The 23,476-nt window shown below is 38.7% G+C and overlaps 1 protein-coding gene across 4 annotated transcripts in view; it reads right to left on the bottom strand.

Moving 5' to 3' along the window:
- LOC105441352 (neurofascin) overlaps window positions 1-23,476 on the bottom strand; it is a 73,116-nt gene that overhangs the window by 6,381 nt on the left and 43,259 nt on the right. For 2 of the 4 annotated variants that reach the window (XM_030973465.1, XM_030973469.1), the window contains 14 exons: window positions 17,961-18,075; window positions 17,196-17,374; window positions 16,356-16,661; window positions 10,873-10,978; window positions 10,082-10,269; window positions 9,543-9,683; window positions 8,437-8,595; window positions 7,708-7,844; window positions 6,903-7,062; window positions 6,342-6,490; window positions 2,657-2,789; window positions 2,033-2,193; window positions 948-1,169; window positions 208-463 (listed from right to left, as the gene is read on the bottom strand). In XM_030973465.1, coding sequence (XP_030829325.1) covers window positions 208-463; window positions 948-1,169; window positions 2,033-2,193; window positions 2,657-2,789; window positions 6,342-6,490; window positions 6,903-7,062; window positions 7,708-7,844; window positions 8,437-8,595; window positions 9,543-9,683; window positions 10,082-10,269; window positions 10,873-10,978; window positions 16,356-16,661; window positions 17,196-17,374; window positions 17,961-18,075 — 2,412 coding nt within the window. The remainder of the gene's footprint in view (window positions 1-207; window positions 464-947; window positions 1,170-2,032; window positions 2,194-2,656; window positions 2,790-6,341; window positions 6,491-6,902; window positions 7,063-7,707; window positions 7,845-8,436; window positions 8,596-9,542; window positions 9,684-10,081; window positions 10,270-10,872; window positions 10,979-16,355; window positions 16,662-17,195; window positions 17,375-17,960; window positions 18,076-23,476) is intronic. The other 2 variants (XM_030973468.1, XM_030973467.1) reach the window with 2 other exon arrangements.

The following is a 23,476-nucleotide window of genomic DNA, read 5'->3' as shown; positions in this document are numbered from 1 at the left end:
AGATTCAACAAATTTGTTTATCTTACAATGATCATATATTTTTTTTTGTGTGTTCAATTTGTGTACATTTCTTTTTAATCACACGATTGTAATCCATGTCAAATTCGTTTGTATGACTGCAGTTATGGATTTAACAAAAAAATAAAAAATAAAAAATAAAAAATAAAAAATAAAATGGCACTATAATGCATGAAGAGTGCATCTTACAAGCTTTTCCAGGGAACCCATGATGAATCTCTGGTTCGGGTCCTGGTCCCTCACTATTCACTGATCGTACAGAGAACTCAAACTCCCCGCAAAGTTGACTAGCATTTACGATGTAATTCTGGATGATTCCAGTAGGATTATCATCAGTGTTTTCTGGGTCTACTGTAGCCTTTGTGAATGGTTCACTTGAAATCCTGGGTCTGTATGCGACCTCATAGTGGAAACCATCCGCACCGTAGTAGAAGGGGTGAATTGCCTGAAAACATAGAATTCAAGTAACCATCAAGTTATGCTCAAATACCGCTCAAAACATGACTACTGAGTGAACACTGCCAATGAGTATTTCTTGGGCTATTTATGGTTGTTTCAGCTGTATATACCACAAGCAGTGCATCTACAGAGTTCAGGTAATATGTATATCATATTTTGGAGCAAGTGCCATGAGCGCCTGAGCTGGCGGATACCAGACCTAGAAGACATCGTTATTATTAATGTCGAGAACCAACAAATACACATGAATATGCAATCATTGTCTATATTTAACTACTACAGTTATACAAAGTATTTGTATTGTTTATTTAAAATAGGAAATAAAAATGTAATAGAGCAAACAACTGTACATTCTTGATTTCTATATCTATATATTAAATACCTTGATCACTGTAATAGAGACTGCCAAATAGTCAATAGAAATGTTCAGAATAACAAAATTAGGATCCCATTATCTTTTGAGGACCTACCTGCCATCTTATGACCATTGCTTCGGGTCTCGTGCTACTTCCGCTGACCCCGCTCGGATTTTCAGAGGGTGGGGCAACTTGAGGATCGACCGTTGGGGCTACCTCCGCACTTGGTTCAGACTCCCCAATCTCGTTCACAGCAATGACTCGGAACCGATAGTCTACGAACGGCTGCAGGTAAAGCACTTTGCGATAGATTGCAAGGCCACTAGATGTCTCGTTCTGTTAAAGAGAGAGAGAGAGAGAAATACCGGTACCAATTAACTGAATTCAAAATCACAACAGAAATTAGTCCCGAGTTGAAACTGGTCCCTGACCATCGAGCTGAAACCCAGTTTTGTGTTATCGAGTTTTCATCACATTAACAAGTCCCCATAAATTCCTGCTTATGCATTTGTTTTGTAATTTGAAATATTGACATGCTTATTAAATTATTATTATGTACATTGCGATCCTTTTCTCACTTTTATGCTCTTGCAAACTTCAGACCAGGAGTGCGTGCGCGACACACAACAATGGTCATTAATGCTGATCTACTCACTCCATTCCAGCGAGAGTAGTCGCACTAAGGAATGGTAGCACTCGCACTATAGGCTGAATTTGGATGGGGATCGATAACTCATCGGCTCACTCAATGCCCTGACAGCCTTGCATGTCAGCAGCGGCAATTTATTTTATATTCAATTGCGAGAGCATTTGATATCAACATTGAAACATGTAAAATCTTAAGGACAGAGGTTCTGAACATTTATTTGATTAATGAAATGTAAATTTCAAGGGATTTCATGGTTCAGAATTGTGGTGACGTCAGTTCAGTAGTGCCCATTGTCAACGATATGAAGCCATGCATTCAGCTTTTATTTGACTAGAAGAGTTCAATGCACTAACATTCTGGTTGGTAGTACTGTCATCTATATTTAGATAATAAATTAAGAAGATGTTGTTTGTTTAGATTTCCTATCAAGTACAAATTTGCAATTTCTTCAAAAATCGAATCACAGGACCATCATGTAGTGCGCGGTGGACTTCAGAAATACGACCCTCAACAGTGGCAAGTCTGTCCCGTGATTTCAACGTGAACTTACTGCTTGGAATTGCCAGTGCATATCTGCCCACTTGGTGTCGTACTGGATGATGTAATATTGGATAGGAGCATTGTTATCATTGCCAGGCTCCCAGAAAAGGTCCATTGCAAACTCCTGTTCCTTGGCTAGAAGCATCAGAATCCGAGGAGATTCAGGCCGACCTGGAAGAAGCACAATGCATCAAATGTTAAATAAAACTTCTCATTAACTTTTTTATCTTCACAAAATACTGTATAAATATGAAATTGAAAACGATATATAGATAAGGCCTGAAATTTTTTTAATACTTAGCCATGTCATATAATGTGTTGAATGATATAATTTATCAAAAAATGAATCAAATAAGGGCTTCTAAGCAGTGGTGTTAGTAATACACTTCAGAATTGCTGATGATTCTTGGAATTGTATAGTGCCATATTTCTGTTAAAAACATTCAAAGTGCTGGCTGCGCCAAAGATTTCAGTATTTACACATTTACTGAAATGGTTATTAGTTTTGAGGCATGATTCGGAAGAGTTATTTCCATTTGCTACATATTCTGTGAATCAGTTCAACAGCTCTTGATGGTACAAGCAATAAACGGGACCTAAGATGTCACTGTAGATGTCATTTTCTAAGTCGTACCTTTTACAATGAGTTTAGCAGAGGCATTCACTGAATGAACTGTGCCTGCACTCTCATCAATGGTTGCTTCCAAAACACATGTATAGGTTCCTGAATGAGTACAAAAGGCATTCTCTATTCTCAGGGAGTTGTCCTATATCGAGGAAAGAAAAAGAACAAATTTTAGTACTGGTAATGCAATTTCATTGAACTTTTTCATTTCTTTAATCCAAAAGGCTATTCAGGCTTTTAAAAATGAGCAATACTAAATATTTTTATAACTATATATAATCTCTATAATAAATTAACCGAAAAAAACATTGAGCAGAGCATTTTGTTTAAAAAAATCTGTGTATGCAATAATAGTGCGTTTTTTTAAACCCAACAATTTCTTAAACAACTTTGGAAGAATAAAGTACATAAAAACAGCCCAAAGATACTAAACAATATCAAGATACTAAAATATATCACTTTACCAACAAACAGTGATTTAGAGTAGGATTTATATCTACAGTAAACAAGCAAGCTTTTGTTTTTCGGATTTAAACCCTCAGATGGATAATAATCATTTCCTTTCTCTGACAAGAAACACAAAAAATAATGAAAAATCAATCAAAATGAGAGAAAGATATCTTCTTCTTAATTTCCTCCAGTTTTGGAGTTATATCTTTCCCAGAGTGATTTAATGGAGAATAGGCAGACAATATAATAGGGGTACATAAATGTTAAATATTTACATGATGTGCTAATGACAGCTTATGCAGCAGCTGCTTTGTTCACAGAAGATTGTTTTAAGTGCATTTCCAGGATAAATTTTAGGGATGCGGCACGGTAATCCAGGGTCTGGGCAGTAATGGTTGGGTCATCATTGACTCCACACCTGTCCAAGGAGGATGATATTTGTGGTGACTTTGGACACGGAATTGGGAGGAACTGATTGTAGTACATGTACGTGTTGAGTGCAAGTTAATATGGTCTTGATGAGTGGGGGTCATGCATGCTCCTATCAGATGGTTGACTGTTTCATCTGCTGTCAGGCAGGGACATGCTGGACTCTGAGCTTTTTGACAAGGTAGCCAATCAGAAAAATCAGAACTGATTTTATTATTTACTATATAAATCTATTGTATCCACCTATTATTTGCTAGTTTATCTAAACTCAGCAACCATCAAGAACTTAAAACGTCACATTCGCGCATGCCCCACCCCCAATACATCACCTTCCCAGGGTTCACGTGCGCAACACACGCCCACCATTGCCGGGCAAGGAGAGGGGATGGAGAAGGGGAGAGGGGATGAAGGGAGGGACATAGGTAGATACATAGATTTATATAGTAAATAATAAAATTAGATTTGATTTTTCTGATTTACCACAATAAATCAATGTATCTACGTATTATTACAGAAAGGACCGGGATGCATGTCCCAAACATGAAGGAGATAACTGGGGAACAATGCAGACGAAGCCGCCCTTAGGGTTGCAAACAAAGCCTGCCCAGAGGGGACGTCCCTAAGATAAAAGAACAAAATGAATTGGGAGACCGGCAAAAGGCGGCCTTCAAAATGCCGTCCAAACCCACTCCCTGGAACAACGCCCAGGAAATAATGATACTTCTTGTATCGTGGGCCCTGGTCCTGCCCTCTGGGAGGAGGCCCTCAGGTCCAGCCGCCTGAATAGCTTCCACTATCGATCTTGAGATGGACTCTCGAGAAGCTGGAGAAAAGGGCTCACGAGAGATGAGAAATAATTGTTCATCCTTTCGATGACCCTTGGTCTTATCTAAATACCACTTAAGTGCCCACACTGGTCACCAGATCTTGTCCTTCACGACCGAGGAGAATTCCGAAAAAGGACTGAGGGACACCTCCACCGGCCAAGAGGACGCCGATTGATTTTTGGCAATGAATGAAGGCTGTGGCACCTGCCTCTCCCACCTGATGTGGCCAGGGGAGGTAGACAGCGCATGAAGCGTACTCCTCCGCTGTCCAGAAACTATTGCCATAAAGAACACAGTTTTCACCGTCAAATGAAAAAGTGAAGCCTCAGACAAAGGCTCAAAAGGAGGCTTTGCTAAAGCCGGGGCCAGCTTCAGTTAAGCTGGCCGGTGTAGAAAAAAGGAACACAGTAGCTTGGACACGAAATACGAGTTAGACACCCCCGAACCGTCTGGAAACTCGACATGATAATGGCAGCAACGGCTGAACGGTAACCACTGATGGAGAAGGGCTCCAAGCGAGAATTGTAAAGAGCCCTCGGAAGTGCCCCCAATGGAGGGAGAAGGCATCCAATGCCCAGTCCTCAGGATCCTGAACCCACGAACAATACCTTGGAAGATGGTGGTTGCTAGTGGTGGCAAACAGATCGATCGCTAGATAATCCCAAGCCACAAAACTGGCCGAACACCTCTAGATTCAGCAACCACTCCGAGGGAAGACACTTGCCCCGAGAGAGAAAGACTGCTATCGGGCCATCAGGACAATGTTGTTGGCCCGACATCACCTCCACAGCTGGGCCGGCAAGAGCGTTCGTTTTCACTGGGTGCCTGCCGTAGCAAATAGCAGATTTGACAAAAGACTTAACTCCGTTTCGTTGACAATCAGCCATGCATGAAGACTCTCGTCTATGGCTGATTGTCAACGAAACGGAGTCTTTTGTTAATTTCGTTTATTGATACGGCAGGCAGCCAGTGAAAAAGAATTTGTTTAATAAAATTATGGAAATGCAAGCACTACTTTAAACAAACAGAACTTTGTCATTCCTTGCTCATTTTTCCTGATTGAGATGTCGTATGAAAGGGCAGAAACTCAACTTTCTAGAAATGTGAATTTTTCTTCAAAATTCAGATACCGCCCGCCAAATTACTTTTTGGTTTCCTTCCTTCAAATTGCTTTTAATCACTCATGCGTCATCTGAGTAGCATCACATGAAAGAGGAGACTCTAAGCTTTCCAAATATGTATCGTTCATTAATTATAGTTGTGATTAAGCTATGATAGAACATCGATACTTCTCGGTTTCGTTTTTTCTGGGACGCACTGTTTAACAACCACAAACAGGAGGGGCAGCTAGGGTTTTACAGGCGTGCAAGCACGATTAAAGGTAATACAAAGTTTTGGGAAATTTTGAAAATCGGGTGGATAGTGATTCTATACAATTTTGATAGATTTGGATGCCCCTGTGGATGTAGTATGCCCCTGTGGATAAGCACTACAAAATTTAGCCCCTCAAACACTTCTGCTTTCAAGACAAATTGAATATAAAAATTTACCCGTACTCCCGGTAAATTTTGACAAATTTAAAATAGCACCTATGGCCGTACAATGGAAGCTACGACCATGAAAATCTCAGAATATGTAGTTGTGATACATAATTTCCAAACGGGAATAGCTAATTGGTCGATTTTAGTCAAGAAACATTGTTTTATAGCTTAAGTAATATCTTGACCTTGAGAGGGAGCTATACAACATGAAGAGTTTATTATTTACAATTTCATAACCTTAGACTCGATATCAACCACAACAACGATCACTAAATATTGTAGGATCGCATTTGCTTCTAATATGTTCATTTGAACCAAATTCATGACCCCGTACCAAAACTTTGTATTACCTTTAAGGGTGCCCACAGTGGCAGATAAACAAACTAATATCCTACTTTTCAAAGACAAATGAAGACCTATTTAAATGTCTGGTGTATGCATATTGACCTGATTAGCCTCGAGTCTCTGACCATCTTTCATCCAGTAGACATAGGGTTCAATCAGCTCCTCGTCATACGTTATTTCACACTGGAAAGTGGCTGTATTGCCCTCTCGAATCATCAAATTAGCAGGAGAAAGGTAAATTGTTGTCTTGCCTGTTCAGTGGTCATAGGAGGAATGTGAGGGAGAGATCACACATTCACAATGAATATCATCTCTCTTTATCACCTTCATTGTGCAATGCACAGATCAGCATAACATTTTTCAAGTCTTGTTTAGAATTGGTTACATGACCTATTGAAGTAAACATTAGTATATTGGGGCAAATACGATACATTTTAAAATCTTGCAAACACTTGTCCAAACATTGCTTTTGTAGGAGTATATAGCAATATGACACAAGCGAGTGTCTGCATATGTTGCTACTTTTGTATTCAACAGAAAATGTTTTGGCAGAACTATTAAAAAGTGGTATTTGCAACCCTATGCAAGAGGAACAAGAAAAGGGATTATAATTTGAAACTAAAATAAAGCAAACAAAAATGAAAATTATAAAAAAACTCTCACCTAGCATTGTCAGGGTAGCACTACCTGTTGCCTCATAATCTTCTCCATCAATAGCATTTTCTGCTCTGCATTCATATTCTCCGCCATCCACTTTCTTGACATTGTTGATCACTAGGCTTCCCTCAGTTTCATTGATGGTGTATTTGATCCCATTGGTCAACTGTAGTTCATAACAGGGGCAAAAAAAGGGAGTGTCAAAGAACTAAACAGAACTAATAATCATTATAAGTTCTATAGCACATTTCAGGACCATAGGCCCTCACAACGCACTTTACAAAGTGCAATTAACAATTCACGATAACCCTTATCAAAAAGATAACTTTTAAGGGCTTTAAAAAATGTAACGGAGTGTAGCGATACTGAAATAGCGTTCCACAGTTTAGGGCCTCCACATGCCGGTGCTCTGTCACCATAGAGTATATAATATTGACCCTCTGTTGACATTTTGTTAGACTGAATTAGATTGAATAAAGTCACACTCATCTGGGTCAATATTATATACCTTCTGGCAACAGAACTCATGGTACTGCAACAGTACAGCTGAGAGTGCTTCTTCTTCATAGTGACTGATTTTCATTAGAATTGAATATTTTCACACTCATCTGGGTCAAGATTATATACTTTAAAGCCACAACAAAATCCACATGAACAAAAACGGAGAAAGGTCACATTTTCTTTTCACAAATCTAGCATCAATGCAAACATGAATGCTCTCATTCTTTATGCTGATAACTGATATGAATGCAGTGTGCAGGGATGCGAAAAAAACAACAAAAGTGTTAAGAATGTTGAGCAGCCTGCTTACCACTGATCCCTTGAAGGTCCATGTTATGGTTGGATCAGGTCTTCCTCTAGAATGGCAGATGAACTTGGCAGAGTCATCCTCTACAACACTTAGTCTCCTTGTCAGAGGCGTGAAACTAGTTATCCTAGCAGGAAAAGCTAGGGAGAGACAGCAAAGTCATGTCAGAGATATCAATGCACAATGTTAGTAACATATTACAATATATAACTATCACTTGACTCCCTATTTATTAAATTTACTCACCAAAAATAAGTGTGAAAGGCTAACAATATATGCTTGTAAGGAAGTAGCCTGGGGAACGATGGCTTTCAGTCCTTCCCGAGGTAATTGATAATGAGGATCGATGGCCTACCAAAGGGCACAAGCGCATCAACTTGGATTGAACTAGGACCTCTTGGTTATGAGACCACTGCTTCAATTACCACTGAGCCATCGAGCCATTCAGTAGACTCTCAAAATTTGTATCTCTCTCTCTCTCTCAATAAAAATAAGTGAATACAGCTCATTAGCAACAAATCTAGTCTATACCAAATCAACAAATTTCTTCCATCATGGACCATCAAATAGAATTGCCTAAAAGGCCAGAGAAACATTGAAATAACTGAGTGATTGATTGATCTGAAATCACTCAGGTGAAGTCTTAGACATGCCTTGTGAAAACCTGCAATATATTCTTGTTAAGAATTTCGGGCAGATTTCAAAGTGACCAAGGTACAAATGTATACTCACAGACTACATTGAGTACAACACTGGTGAGTTCCTCTTTGTACTTGTTGGTAGCTATACACTGGAACACATTGCTGTCTGTTGTCTGTAGGTTTGTGATAGCTATGGTTGCTAACTGGGGGTCTCCAGTCACCACAGTCCATCTTTCTGTATCTATGTTGGCTGTCAAAGGAGAAAGAAAATATTTCTAAACAACCGAAAGTTCAGATTTAAAGGTCTTATTCATAAAGTTTTGGTAGGGCTTCAGAAAAATTTCATAAGATTTCTTTGATTTCAGATGACAATTAGCAAGAGACTTGTAATACTATGCTGCTATCAAGTTTTTCCTCAAGAGAAATATTCAACTAATAAGACGGAAGACATAGTTTATACACCTGGCCTGGCACATAAATTAAAATTAAAACAATGTCAATTTGCACTAGGCAATTATGAGGATTGTGTGTCTGCCACACACATGCCTTCTTCACTTGAAATGCTGAGATTGTTGTGCAGGCATGCAGCCATCAGGTTGGTAGGGTTCTATTGAAGGGTAGTATTTAGCTGTGATCTAGCATTCCTTCTGAATATTTATAATGAAGTTTACTACAAATAATGGATGGAATATCAAATAAAAATCTGACATATCACTTGTGATACAAGGAGAACATATATACTATATGTTACACATTTCACTCCAAATTTCTTTCTGCTATCAAAACTGTAAATGAGCTTTTATTAAAAAAAAAATTAAAAAAATTAGTTGACTTCACTTTCACATTGTCATCCTACTACACAAATTCCACAATTTGTACTATTACTGCTAATTCTACTAACAGGTCTGTTCCTCTGTAGTACCAGTACTACTGCTGGTACTTTGCTACCTATACTTATTATTTTAACTTCAGTCTATTTTTAACTTTCAATATCATAACATAATTTGTATCATACAAAATAGGATGAATTCATATCTTTGAAGCTAGAAGGGTGTTAACTCATATACTTTAAAATAACGCCCTTCTGTATCTGAACAGACAAACTGTTTACATTAATAATAAATAAAACTGCAGCCAGAACAGAGGAAGTCCTCTTGGTTCAACACTGAAATTAAAATGCCCTATAGCTGATCTTACATTCAAAATCAGCCCAAGTTTGTCCATTAACAAGCCATTCAACAGTGGGCGGTGGAACACCCTCAGAACGGCATTCAATGTCCACTGATTCACCAGGTCCTTTGGTTTTATCGGAGGGTGGGGCTAGGAAATATGGTGCAGCTAAATAAATGAAAAGGAAGAGAAAAGTAAAATGAATGTTAAATGAATCACTATGAACTTAGTCTATCTCAATTTGTTTTATAAAAGAGAAATATTAACTTCAATAACTGTTTTGTATAGTATATATCCTGAAGGTCAATAGCCTACAAAATTATATATATCCCACGTACACCACATTAACAATTGGTTCAATTTATAACATAGTAGAAGAAAATGAAATGGACTCCTACAAAAGGTAACAATACACAACTACTTAACATTCTACCTTATTCATTGGACAGAGTAAGACTTTATTAAACCACAGATGTTGTTATTATTATCAGGATATAGTATTAAACTAAGCATTTGCAGGCATGGATTTTTTTCTTGTTTACATCATTATTTGACTTTCAACTTACATTCCACAGTAACTACTGTGCTGAATTCATCATCCCCTCCCGTGTTTGATGCAACACATGTATACGTTCCCTCGTCACTGTTCTCGACAGCGGAGATGACCAGCGCCTGCCCGGATTCTTCAATAGATACTCGTCCTCCAGACTGTAGCTGCTCCTCTCCTCGCTTCCATGTGATTACAGGGGTTGGGCTGGAGAAAGGGGAAAAGGGAGAAAGGGAGAAAGAGAGAGGAAAAGAGAGAGATATTTTCATGCAATAGGCCAATTTTGTTATGTAATCAAATTTAATTAAAAAATCTTTGTTAATAGTGCCTTGTTACAAATTATTTAATTCACCTGTTTTGATTAATTGTATTTCAATTGTGGGAGTGCGAATCGCATACATTAATTGTTGTTAGGTAGACAAACATTATGGCTTGTCCTACCTAACAACAATTAGTGTGTGCAATACGCATGCCGACTATTGAAATACAATTACTACAAACAGGTGAATTCAAGAATTTGTAACATGAAAGATTTGTGCTTTAAATTTGATAACATTACAAAAATGGTCTATTCACCATATTATGCCCTACACAATAACTTTTAAAGCCATTACAGTTGAAACTTTTAAAGAATTTGTACCAATAATTTTCCGAAAGAAGATACAGGTATATGCAAGAAAAGTAAGGAAAAAAAAAATTAGGAAAGGAGAAATTTCTCAACTATTAAAGGCAATGCAATAAGAAAAGAGAGAGAGAGAGGGGGGGGGGGGGGAGAGAGGGAATAGAGGGTTAACCTTAAAACATACTTACTATCCAAATGCAATGCATTTCAGCTTAAATGACTGAGTTCTATTGGCAACTTCGCTTGCTGCTGGGTGACTGTCTAAGTGGGCTGCACTCGCAACTGCTGGCAAATCTGAAATTATACAATTAATCATTAACAAGTTAAGTCATACTTTAACACAGAAATGTTGATGACTGGTAAGTCATCTAAAAGCAAATAGAAGCAAATCCATCACTTGGTTCTCGTGATAATGCGATTACGAGAACGAGATGTACAGACGGACGTACTGACGGACAACCCGGAAACATAATGCCCCTGGCTACTTTGTTTGCAAAGGCATGAAAACAAGGGTTGTTAATTTATTTTTTTAATTTTTCTACAATGTTATAAATTTGAATTGAATTTCCAACAACATTTATGATGCACTATAATGAACATTGAAGTCAAAGAGAGCTATTTAAATAATGATCACAAAATAGATGAAGATTAGAAAGCTTAAACAGTCAATTTTACCTAGTTGTATTTAATTTGAAACTCTTGATTCATAAGGTTAATTTGCAATAAAAGTTTTGAAAATAAAAAAGTTGATGCTACAAGAATATACGTTGAAATGAAAAACATGTTTGAAAGTAGAACTGTGTCTTTTTTGCAGTCGACATGATTCTCACAAAAACCCATCAAGTATATAGTTACAGCCTGGGCATATCAACCAGTATTAGGTAAGAAACTACCATTGCAAGAAAGTTGCAATCAATTGCAAATCCCTAAAATCAAGCATAAGTCTTGCGATTAAGTGCAAATTTTCACTTGATCACAACACAAAAGCAGGACGCTAGAAAAATAACCCTGAAAATCATGCTTAGTTATATAAATTGCAAGTAAATCATTCAAGATATTGATGCAGATGCTGATTCTTCACTGTAAAACCTCATTCCAAATGCGCTGGGGTCTGACTGTATAGTGCATTAAGGTATAAACAAGATTGAGTTAGGCCTAACTTTTTTTGTAAAGCTGAATATATCAAATGCATTTGACTACCTTAAGAGGATAGTTGAGTTCTTGTTTTAGACCTACCGCAAATACCTGAATAAAGTGCTTGGTTTTGCTCTTATTCTTATTTATGACACTTCTAGTTCCCTTTTAGAACCTAAAATTGTTATGCAGGTAATTTTAGACCCCAAAATGTGTAAATTTAAATTAAAATATGATCTTACCGATTCTACTTTACTTAAAAAATAATATGATGGCTGTTAATTAATTAATATTATAAGACAGGTTCTAAAATCTAAGCAATCCGATTAGTCAATTGACATCACGTGGGCGTGCATTAGTTTTTCCCACCGTGCAAAGATGCCCTCCCACATTGTAGAGCTTTTTTTATTTTTCAAGGTGAAATGTGTGATCTGGTGCATACTTTATAGAGTATTTTAACATTATAGCTAAAGGCAATTATATGGAGAGAGAAAATCAGACTAACAGATAGATAAAGAAAATTATTAACATGGAATATCTGATTGTTCACCCACGAACATGGGCTGCTGAGCTAGGCGTAGAGCGAGGTGCTGAGGGCCCCACGCGCTCACTCTCTCACAGGCAAGGTTTCGTTCAACTTTAAGTTGTTACATAATCACAAGTCATTTTTCACTCTCAAACTCACTTTGTATTTTTATAATCCCTCTCATTCTATTCTACTGTATGAAGTAATATCAGGCCCTCTTTAAAAACAAAGCACAGCACCGTGAAATCTTTGCTGTTCTCAATCAATTGAATTGTCAACTGTTACTGATGATGTACTGGAGCTCGCTGCTGGTTCGTCCGAATCCAAATTCGGGGCCGGGGCAGGCCTGGGCCGAGCCGGCTAGCTGCACATGAATATGGGTACGGTGCGAGGATACGTACATCATCAGGCTAGCTAGTTATATAGGCGCCGATCTTACACACGCACGAGCGCGAGAAGTGAGATCAAGGCTTTCGTCTTTGATAAAAGGGGATAAAAGGCGGGAAAACTTTCTAAATTCTTGATTTTGGTGGCATAATTCATTCAAATTTATCTGTTTTTATTATTATTTAGTTTTTTAAAATTTGTGCGTGAGGAATTTCATTGTTAGCCTGAGAGCGTGAGAATTGAGTGAAATGCGTGAGTCTCACGCTCAATGCGTGAGTGTTGGCAGCCCTGTAATAACAATCAGGAAAATCATAACTGATTTTATTATTTACTATATAAATCTATGTATCTACCTATTATTTGCTAGTTTACCTAAACTACGCAGCCATCGAGAACTAGAACATCACATTCGCTCATGCCCCACCCCATAACATTGCCTTCCCAGGGTTCATGTGTGCAACCGCACGACCGCCATCTTCCTCTTTAACAAGCAGCCAGAGACAACGCTTTGGACATGTTGCCGGGCAAGGAGAGGGGACGGAGGGAGGGACATAGGTAGATACATAGATTTGCATAGTAAATATTAAAAACAGTTATGATTTTTCTGATTTACCACAATAAATCAATGTATCTACCTATATTTTTGCTAGACCAGCACAGATAAGACCAGGAGGCATGTCCCAAATAGAAGGGGATTAATGGGGAACAATGGCAGACAATGTCGCCCTTATGCCTGGATTACATTTGCCCCAGGCGCCGTACGTTAAATTAGTCTACGATTTTTCGTAGATATCGTAGGAGGCTACGGGCTACGATTTTTCGTAGATATCGTAGGAGGCTACGGGCTACGATGTTTGTGTTTACATTATCTACGAGCATCGTGCCATTTATTGTATTGGCCCTCGGTGGCAGGCCGGGGCAAATCCGTACAGAGGCTGCTCGGATATTGTACGGAAATCGAGCAATTTGAATGCTCAATATCACGGATAGTGCACGCGGGCAGTGAGCAACAACCTTGCGATAGCTGTGCAACGGCCGTGCGAATGCCCCACGAGTCTACAATATCTCTGTACGATTTTTGTTTGTCCCCATGTTCACCGAAAAATCGTACGTTTGCTGCACAATCAGTGTGAGGCCTCCGGGCAATGCCCGTGCGAGGATTGTGCAATGCCACCTACGACATGTATATAGGCTTACAATTTTTTCAAATTTGTTTAACTTCTCGCGAAACAAAATCGTAAAGGCTGCGGAGCCCGTGAATCCGTACGAAAATCTCAAGGCCGCCTCCTGCCTCCGAACAGAAGCCGCACTGAAAAGGGGATACGGGCAGAATACGGGCTCTGTAGACTAATCGCAGGCCAAATGCAATCCAGGCATAAGGGACGAGGTTGCAAACAAAACCTGACCAGAGGGGATGTCCAAGATAAAAAGAAGTAATTGAATAGGGAGAATGCCAAAAGGCGGCTGTCATAATATCGTCTAAGCACACTCCCTGAAAAAGCTTTGTGTATAAGGCACACCCCTACTTTGAAGACAATTTTTTTTATTTTAAATAAAAATATCGGGGAAAAAAAATTCTGGAAAAAAAAAATTCTGTCAGCTATAATTTTAAAATTTTCTAAAGACAAAATAAATATTTATCTCTTATTTTAAACACTGCATGCTTTTTCTTTAAGCGGAAAATTACTTGTTAATCACATAAAGTTTCGATACTGATAGCTGTTGCAAGGCAAGTTCATGCTAGTCACAGAAAAAATGCGCAGGGCACCTCCTTAGCTGTAATGCGTGCCCAAACAAACCCAAACAAATATACGTGATCGTAACGACAAATCATTCAAAACTACGAAAGCACAAATATGGAAAGACAACTACTGCTCAAAATTACCATAATCAGATACATAACTTGGACAAAGAATTCAATAGTCGTCTAAAAAATGCCACGGAAGTTGTGATAATCGAGGAGTAACTGGGTACATTTTTATCGAAAGGGGCCTGCGGCTTGTTCTACTGCGTTTTACCGTAGAGGGCAGTATATTGGTTCTAGCCTCGTGGCTCAATTTAAACACATGTAATTTAGCAAGAACATTGCAGCAGGCCCATTCCGATAATAAATTTACCTATAGTAACTCCTTTAATATCACTATTTCTGTGACTTTTCTTGGACAACTATTGTATTCTTCCTCCAAGTTATGTATCTGCTTACAGTAATTTTGAGTACCGGTAGTTGTCTTTCCAATTGTGCTCTCGTAGTTTTTAATGATTTTTTTTCTTGTTGCTATCACGTATATTTGTTGGGTTCGTTTTGGCACCATTACAGCTAATGAAGTGCACTGTGCCTTCTGTGACTGATCGAACTTGCCTTGCGACAGCTATTAGTATCAAAACTTGTTGTGATAACCAAGTCATCTTCAGCTTTTAAAAGAAGCATGTGGTGTTCAAAATAAGAGAAAAATATTTATTTTGTCTTTTAAAAATTATTGGATCGGTATGGTGTAAAGAAGTATTGTTAAAAAGCCGTTTTATTTTTCGAACATGCTTCTTTCAACCTGATTTATTCATCCTGCTGAGAGACCCGGCCAGTACAGTAGCTAGCTAGCTTTGCTGGCAACAACAACCCCATATGCAGCGAAGTGCTTTGCAACCCATATTTATAACGGCAGTTCGGATTGATTCAGGATGAGCTAGAATATGATTGGTAAAAGTTAAGTACTTTAGTTTTAAGGTGGATTAATTTTAGTGGTGTGCAAAACTGCAATTTCTTACATATTTCATTATTTTTTTTGGAACATTTTGAGGACTCAAAATATCCTGTACCTGGGTATAAGGCGCAACCCCAACTTTTGATTTTTGCAGACGGAAAAAAAGTACGCCTTATACACGGAGATTTACGGTATACATCCAACTTAACCTACAACATGATCCTAATTAGTTACACATGTAGTTCTGAAATACCATTAGAAAACATTCCAAATTAATACTTACCGGTATATGACTTGTTCTTGGATTACAACAAATCATAATAAAAATGCATTCATATTTTAAAAACGGAGGGATTAAGTTGTGCAGTATTTTGAACTACGGTCAATATAAATTTGGAACTTATTAAAATCCTTGAATTATAAATTTATCTTAATATGCCTCAGTCCACTAAATAATATCAAAGAACGAGAAGAAGAAGTGGAAGGGAAGGGATAATGCAGAATGTAAAGGATTTTTTTTTTTTTAATGGAGGGAGGGGGCCGGTTTTCTATAAACAATTAAGTATGTATGAATTGAAGAAGCTAAAGGATAACGCAAGGAAAGAAAGGCATTTTTAATGGAAAAACAGGGATATATATATATATATATACAAGACAGGAGGGTTGTAAATCTAAATCTTAGTCTCCTTTTGTATTATCAGGTACTCTAAAACCATTAACTTTTGTGGATTGTAAACAACAGCCATTCATACAGCAAGCAATTTTAGCAAATTGTAAATATTCAGTGCTGTGTCAATTGTGATACCATGATACAAAATCTTTGGCAAATCTTAACCACTCTTGAAATTCACGAAAGAATTCATGCGTGCTAAAGTTTCTGGTTTAATTGTGTCTATTTTAATAGGTACATCAGCTGTACACCTACCTGTAACACTCAGCATAATTTTTGGTGACCTCTGGAACAACCCTACAACGTTATTGATGGCTAGGCAGTAGTAGCCTTTAGCGTCGCTTGCAATTATGTTTGAAAAGACCAGGTTCCCTTCTAGATCTTGGTTAATCCGTGCATTGTATGTGATAGATGTGTGTTTGGGAGATGCATCGGTCCAGTAGATCAAGGGAGCAGGATTGCCGTTAGGGATGCCGGGGGATCCACCACAACGCAGCTTCAGGGGTTGTCCCTGGCTCAATTGTACCATTGCAGGTGCAGTGTTCTCAAACTGTTCCATGACTGGATATAAAAAACGGAGACAACAGGAACATGTACGTTTTATAACATGGTACTCTATGTCAAAACTGACCAATGATCTTAGATCTATAATAATCCTAACATCCCAATTCGCTATTTCATAGAGTATAATGGCAACAATTTTGTGAACCAGAACATGCATGACACTTCATACTTGGCTTCACCAATTGATTTTTCAATTAAAAAACTTACTGTAAAAGTAGAAATATTTTGTGGTAAATCAATTTTTCGCGTATTTCGCGCTAACATCAGAAAGCGCGAATTTTTGGAACTCGCAAAAATATAAGCATCATTTCTTATGCGTGTTTTGAACAGACTGAATTGCATTCAATACTAGTACAAAGGCACCGATATGAATGAAAATAATAGAGTGAAGTGTGCAACGCAAATTTAACCTGGGAATAAGTTTTGGAGTCGTTCAGCGCTAAAAATGAATCACGTGAAAATAACAGCTTTACAGTATTAGGACTTATATTCATCCATTCCACTATGCCAACAATGAAGGCATCAACTTACAGGCCAATGATGTCCATATCTTTTGGGACATTGCTGTACCAAGCCTGTTATTAGCAAAACATTGGTATTGTCCATCGTCTGCTGTTGTTAATGATTCGATCACTAGGTTTCCCCCATCCAGGCTAGCGCGATCATTGCTGTCCATGTCAAATAAAGCACCATCCTTCTCCCAGTAGTACCTGGTATTGAAATAAATCATTGAAACATGATTACACACAACTATCACTTTCATCCTTCCAACCCCATGGTGAGCATGGTTGCATGGGTCCTTGCTCAGGAAATGTTCTCAAAATACTATCTCAATCTATCGAACTGTATGCGCTCTCCGACTTCTAGCAGGCGATACTTTGAGGGGTCGCAAATGATAGTGTGTCCCTCAAGTTGGCCTTAAGTTTTGGTTCAATCACTAGCTAGGTTACCCCATCTAGGCGAACGAACGTGAGCGTTGCCTTCCACACCAAATAATAAAGCACAATCCTTCTCCCAGTAGTAAACTGTTGTACACACATTTAATAGAAATTCCATAGAATCTGGTATTTAAAAAAATTGTGATGCATTGCATATAGGTACTACCCAAAACCCATCTTCAAGTAGCTACAGTCATTTCAGTCATTTGCAAAAGCTTAAGACCATCTGGAATGTTGTTTGCAAACAATATGTTTTACCTACATTTTTTCCTTGACAAAATGTATGTTTGAAAATCTACCAATCATACTTGAGAATCTACAACTGCAGTGTTAATATTCTTCTATGTGTGCAACTTACGCAGGTTCTGGTGTTCCAATAGCTCTGCACGTTAGAGTTAATGGGATACGTTGGTCTCCAGTAACCGATTCAGGCTGTTCCACTATGGAAGGTGGAAAATCATCTAGAAGAGTACCTAAAAAAAGTTATTAAAAAAAATCAATTTATCATACTGGACGAGATACATAACATGGTCATTTGTCTCCTGACGGTCTCCTAACAACGGATAGTCAACCTTTTTTAAAAGTCGAGCCACTCCCGCCACTCATCCTCTCCAAGCGCTATAGTGCTCCTTAGAACTATAAGCTACGAAAGATAACCAACATTCTTTTTCAAGACTATACCAACAGTCCTTTTCAGGACTACACGCCCTCAAGAAAGATAACCGAGAGTCCTTCTTAGGACTCCTCAATCCTCCCTCTCTCTCACATGGTGCACCCGCAAGCCTATATGGTCATTTGTGTATGTGCTTCTGCTGCTCAACCATGTTTCTGATTTTTGTCTCTTTCATGGTCCCTCTTTCTTTCTTTTTTGTCTATATATGTACATCTCCATCTCTTTCTCTTTGTTTTTTCCAAGGAGGTTCAGTTTTCTTCTCTTCTTACTCTCTCTCTCTCTCTCTTCTCTTCTATTCTCTTTTCTCCCTCTCTCCTTTCAACTTCTCTCCTTCTCACCTCTCTCTTTGCTTAATACTCTCTTTCATTATTCTGCTACCAGACCACTGGAAAATATTGCATTTATTAAAATCTATAAAAGTAGAAGACATGTATATGTCCAAAGACTAAAAAAAAACTTTTTTTCACAACTCCACACTATGAACATTCAGCATAACACCAATAATGTCACCGACAATCCTCATAATATCATAACATTACTTTACAAAATTTGATTAAAAAATGTAATAAAAAATAGAAAATTAAAATTATTCATTTAATTGATTATTTTTTAATTTTATGACTTCTTTCTTACTTTTTCCTAAGTGCATAAAGACCGTTTTAAGGGTATGTGTTATTTAAGAACTGTTCTATCATTAGTGTTATTATAAAGTTGGCAGCATTTGTATGATAAATTATCATGCTCCTCCCCCTATATTAATGTCATATTGGCCTGGATCCAAATACAAGACATGTGTTCTGCCTGGGTGAAACTGTGCACTATGCAAAAGTAGCATCAAGCAATGAGAAGTTACTCTGGGCTTTTTTCAATAAATATTTTTATTTTTTTTGCTACGCTAACGGCAGGTGGCCTACATATGGGTGTGAAGTTGTGAACATTGGCAATTTGCTCGCAGGGGACCTTATTACAGACCAATCAGTGAAGTGAATACTTATTTGTCCCTAAAATTGCAATGACGATCTTCGTCATTGCTTTGTTTTTGTTCACATTCAGCCCTATTAATATTCTTCTCGTCAGGAAATCCCATTCATTTTGCATGTAGCGCTTGTTATTCCTAGTTAGGTCCTTTATTCTTGCCAGATTCCTTTCAAATTTTGTAGGCATAATCTCAGATATCCAATCTAGGTCACCTACTTTTCATTTTTTTTTCTTGAAATCACCCATGCGTGACTATCCAGGCCCCATTTTGTCCATTCTGTTCCACTATCCTGGATCCTACAGACTTTTAACAAATTCCTCTAGTGGTCCATGAGATGTTCTTTGATCTGCGATGTAAAACTTCCCTTTAAAATACCATCTTCATACTCGAAATTCAAATCAGAAACCGACTCCATCAAAAATCTCAAAAGTTCTTGAAAAATAGACCCATAAAGATAAAAAAATTGCCATCACTTTCCCGTACCAATTCCGCTTTGTCTCAATTTCTCACAGTATCTTTATCTCATAATTACACATAGCCACACTAAATTCCATGCTCCAATGGCTTTGCAGAAGATAAATAGCGCCCTCTAAAGTTATGGGAATTTGTTTTCTTTATGTGGACGTATACCGTAGCTCCATTGCTTCAGGACAAACCTGTACCCTTTTTTGGATTTAAATACTTGAAGATATGCCTTTTCCAGCCAAATAAAAAAATATATACCCTATCGCTGACAAAATTTGAGAAAATTGAAACTCTTCATACGCAGTTTTCAAGAAAATTGCGAAATAACGATCCTTATACCTACGTCAATGAAACTTAGCAGGCGTATGTAGTGTCTTGACACTTGACCAAAGGTTACTGGCGGACAGCCTGGTAGTAGATTCATGCTAGCACCAAACCTAAATCAGTAACGGTCATAATAGCCCAGAACATTGTTTGCATGTGTTACACCTGTCATGTATATATCACTCTCAATGTTATATATAGAAAGCAGCCTGTTTGTAAGTCTAAATTGAACCTCAATAAAGTAATAATAATAATAATGATGAACGTTATTTGTATAGCGCATATCACTAACAAAAAGAAAGTCCCTATATATGCGCTTAGAAAAGCAGGAAATAGAGATAGGGCGGAATAGAAATGAACATTTATGCCTGATACATGAAAATAACAACAATAATGATACGCAATTCCTATATAGTTTATACATGTAATAGATTGTACATTCAGGTAATACAAATTTAAAAATGAAAACTAGATGAAAATTAAATGAAATACGTACATGATACTATAAGCAAGGAAGTCAGAAAAATCAGAACTCATTTTATTATTTACTAATAAATCTATGTATCTACCTATTATTTGCTAGTTTATCAAAACTACGCCACCATCGAGAACTCTTTAAAAACGTCACATTCGCGCATGCATGCCCCACCCCCCATACATCGCCTTCCAAGTGTTCACGTGCGCAAGGCACGCCTGTCATTCAACCTATTTCACGAGCCTCCAAAGACAAAGCTTCGGACATGTTGCCCGCAAGGAGAGGGGACGGAGGGAGATACATAGGTAGATACATAGATTTATATAGTAAATGATAAAATCAGTTCTGATTTTCCTGATTTACCACAATAAATCAATGTATCTACCTAATATTTGCTAGACCAGCACACATATGAACCGGGAGGCATGTCCCAAACCAGTATGAGAACAGGATCCTGAGTATCAGGAACATGTAAACAGGTCCGGATACCAGAAGGGGACATCCAAAAATTCAGACACTATCCAGGAAATTGGTACCAGATCAAGCCACCATGACGGGACGGGTCCTGGAGGCCCGTGTTCAAAGCCCGATCACGTAAAAGGAAGGCCTGTACCACCAGAGGACGGCCGAGAGGGCTGAGGGTTTGTACCCTGCCAGCTTCTCTCAGCAAAGAGCTTCAATTAGTCCAGGGCTCAGCTTGATCGATGGCAACGGAAAAGGGTTGGCGTCTAAAAGAGGCCGTACCTTTCCTCCCAGCCGTAGTCTAATGTGTGCCCGAGGCAGACATCGACTTAAAAAGAGACATGACTGAGACATGGCTGGGACATGGTTATACTCCACGACTACCTGCGGACGGGAGCAAGAGCTAGCAAGAGTGTACTTCTGAGTTATCAAAGCAGCACAGGGTGCGGCGGATTCACTTGAGTAAACACTCGAGACTGACGGACAGTACCCTGGACGGGAGGGTCGGACACTCTCTAACCGCAGATACGAGGTAGGTCTCCTTGTGGACGGGAAATGTCAGGAAAAGAGCCCCACCTGAGCATTGTCGGACGTACCCTGGACGGAAGGGTCGGACAGTCTCTTTCAACCCATCTGTGACGGGAGGAAACCAGCCCCCGAGGATTCAAGCCATTATCAAATTGCACATGTCACTGGCTGGGCAGAGCCAGTGATCAGGTTCCGAGTGCAATGGATGCAATGGCTGCACTCTTCCCCCGGTTACGAGTGTCAGTGGCTGCAATGACGACACTCTTCTCCAAAGCACGAGCGTCAGAGGTCGGCGAGCCGACGACGCCCGCCTTCATCCTGCGGTGGGGGCTAATGATCGGTAAACCGATAGCCCCCTTGCTGGGACCCGGGTCCAAACAATGGATGTCATACCGAGCTTGACAGAAGTCGAGCCGGCAAACAGTAACGAGCTTGTCCGAGACGCTAGTAGAGCTCCTTAGCTCACCCGCCGCCACACTGAATGAACGAGTGGTCGGCTTGTCTAACACACCTCCAATAGCTGCACTAGCTGGGGAGAGACGGGTACCAGGCTCTGACGTATCCACGAACCTGCATACAAAGAAAAAGTAAACAGAGAGAAACGCCAGACAAAGGGAGCGAGAGTGAAATAAATTCCACGCTCACTATATTTCCAGCCAAACAGTTACAAATAAAATGCTTTTATTCCAAACTAAACCAAACAATCACGAACAGACAAAAGGTCGCACTGCAGAAGCGGTGATCCGCAAAGCATAACGAGCTAAGGTGGAAGGTTAGGGCGATGAATAAATTAACCGCCTAACCACACGTAAGAAATCCCAACCAGCATAGGCCGTAATGCCAGGACCAAACTCCCAAACCTAGCGGCATACCGAAGCCTGTAATTTACGGTCGTGAAAGTGGAAATATGTGGAGCAGAAATGATACTCAAATTTCCACAAAAATAAAAATGTGACTTGGGAACCTGTACCACCAAATTAATAGCAATTAAAATGAGGACGGAATTCAATGCGTAAAAAGAGCTAGGCCAAAAAGAAAAAAGGACAAAATCCTTGATTTTAAATGTAACTCAGCTGTAACGATGTCTCTACCGGTAGGCGAGAATAGAAAGAGGATGAATGAGGGGCGTGCATTGGGAAGAGGATGTATTTGGGGATGTATGGGGGCATGCAGGAATGTGACAATTTTAAAGAGTTCCTGATGGTGGCGTAGTTTAGATAAACTAGCAAATAATAGGTTGATACATTGATTTATTGTGGTAAATCACTAAACAGCTGGAACAAAATTAACAATTTACAAAAAGATACGTCTTCAACAGAGTCTCAAAGATTCTGTTGTGCTTGCCTGTTTGACAATATCAGGCAAGCTGTTCCACAATTCGGCCAAAGAATTTTTGAAAGAGCAAGTGCCATAATATTTTGTTTGAGTGCTTGGAGTTACCAGGAGGTATAATTTACCATTTGATCTTAATTTTCTTGTAGGGGTATATTGTAGAATGAGATCTTGGAGGAAAGATGGGCTGTACCGTTTAGGCATTGATATGTTAGTAAAAGGATCTTATAATTAATAACGAACTTAACTGCATTTTGTTCTAGTGATTAGTCTGGCTGCTGAGTTTTGGATTCTTTGTAATTTATTGGTGAGAACATCAGGAAGAGAATAGAGTAAACTATTGCAAAAATCTATATATATAACCAGGGCATGAACCAGCTGCTTAGTAGCTTCTTTGGTTAGGAATTAGCAGATTTTTCCAATTTTGTGCAGAGGAAACAAACTGGTTTTACATACATTATTGATTTGAGCTTTCATTGTAAGATTTTTGTCTAGCTGCACGCGAAGATTTCTAGAGGCATCGACACATTTGATAATGGTATTGTCTATTTCTATGTCATCCATCTGGGTACTTTTCCTGAATTAAAGACATAACTTTCACATCTCTCTCAAACTTGCATATACTTTGTAAAGAGT

The sequence above is a fragment of the Strongylocentrotus purpuratus genome, unplaced genomic scaffold (genome assembly GCF_000002235.5).
Source record: "Strongylocentrotus purpuratus isolate Spur 01 unplaced genomic scaffold, Spur_5.0 spur5_scaffold_6, whole genome shotgun sequence".
Classification (NCBI taxonomy): domain Eukaryota; kingdom Metazoa; phylum Echinodermata; class Echinoidea; order Camarodonta; family Strongylocentrotidae; genus Strongylocentrotus; species Strongylocentrotus purpuratus.
This window is presented reverse-complemented; position numbering and strand designations above follow the sequence as displayed.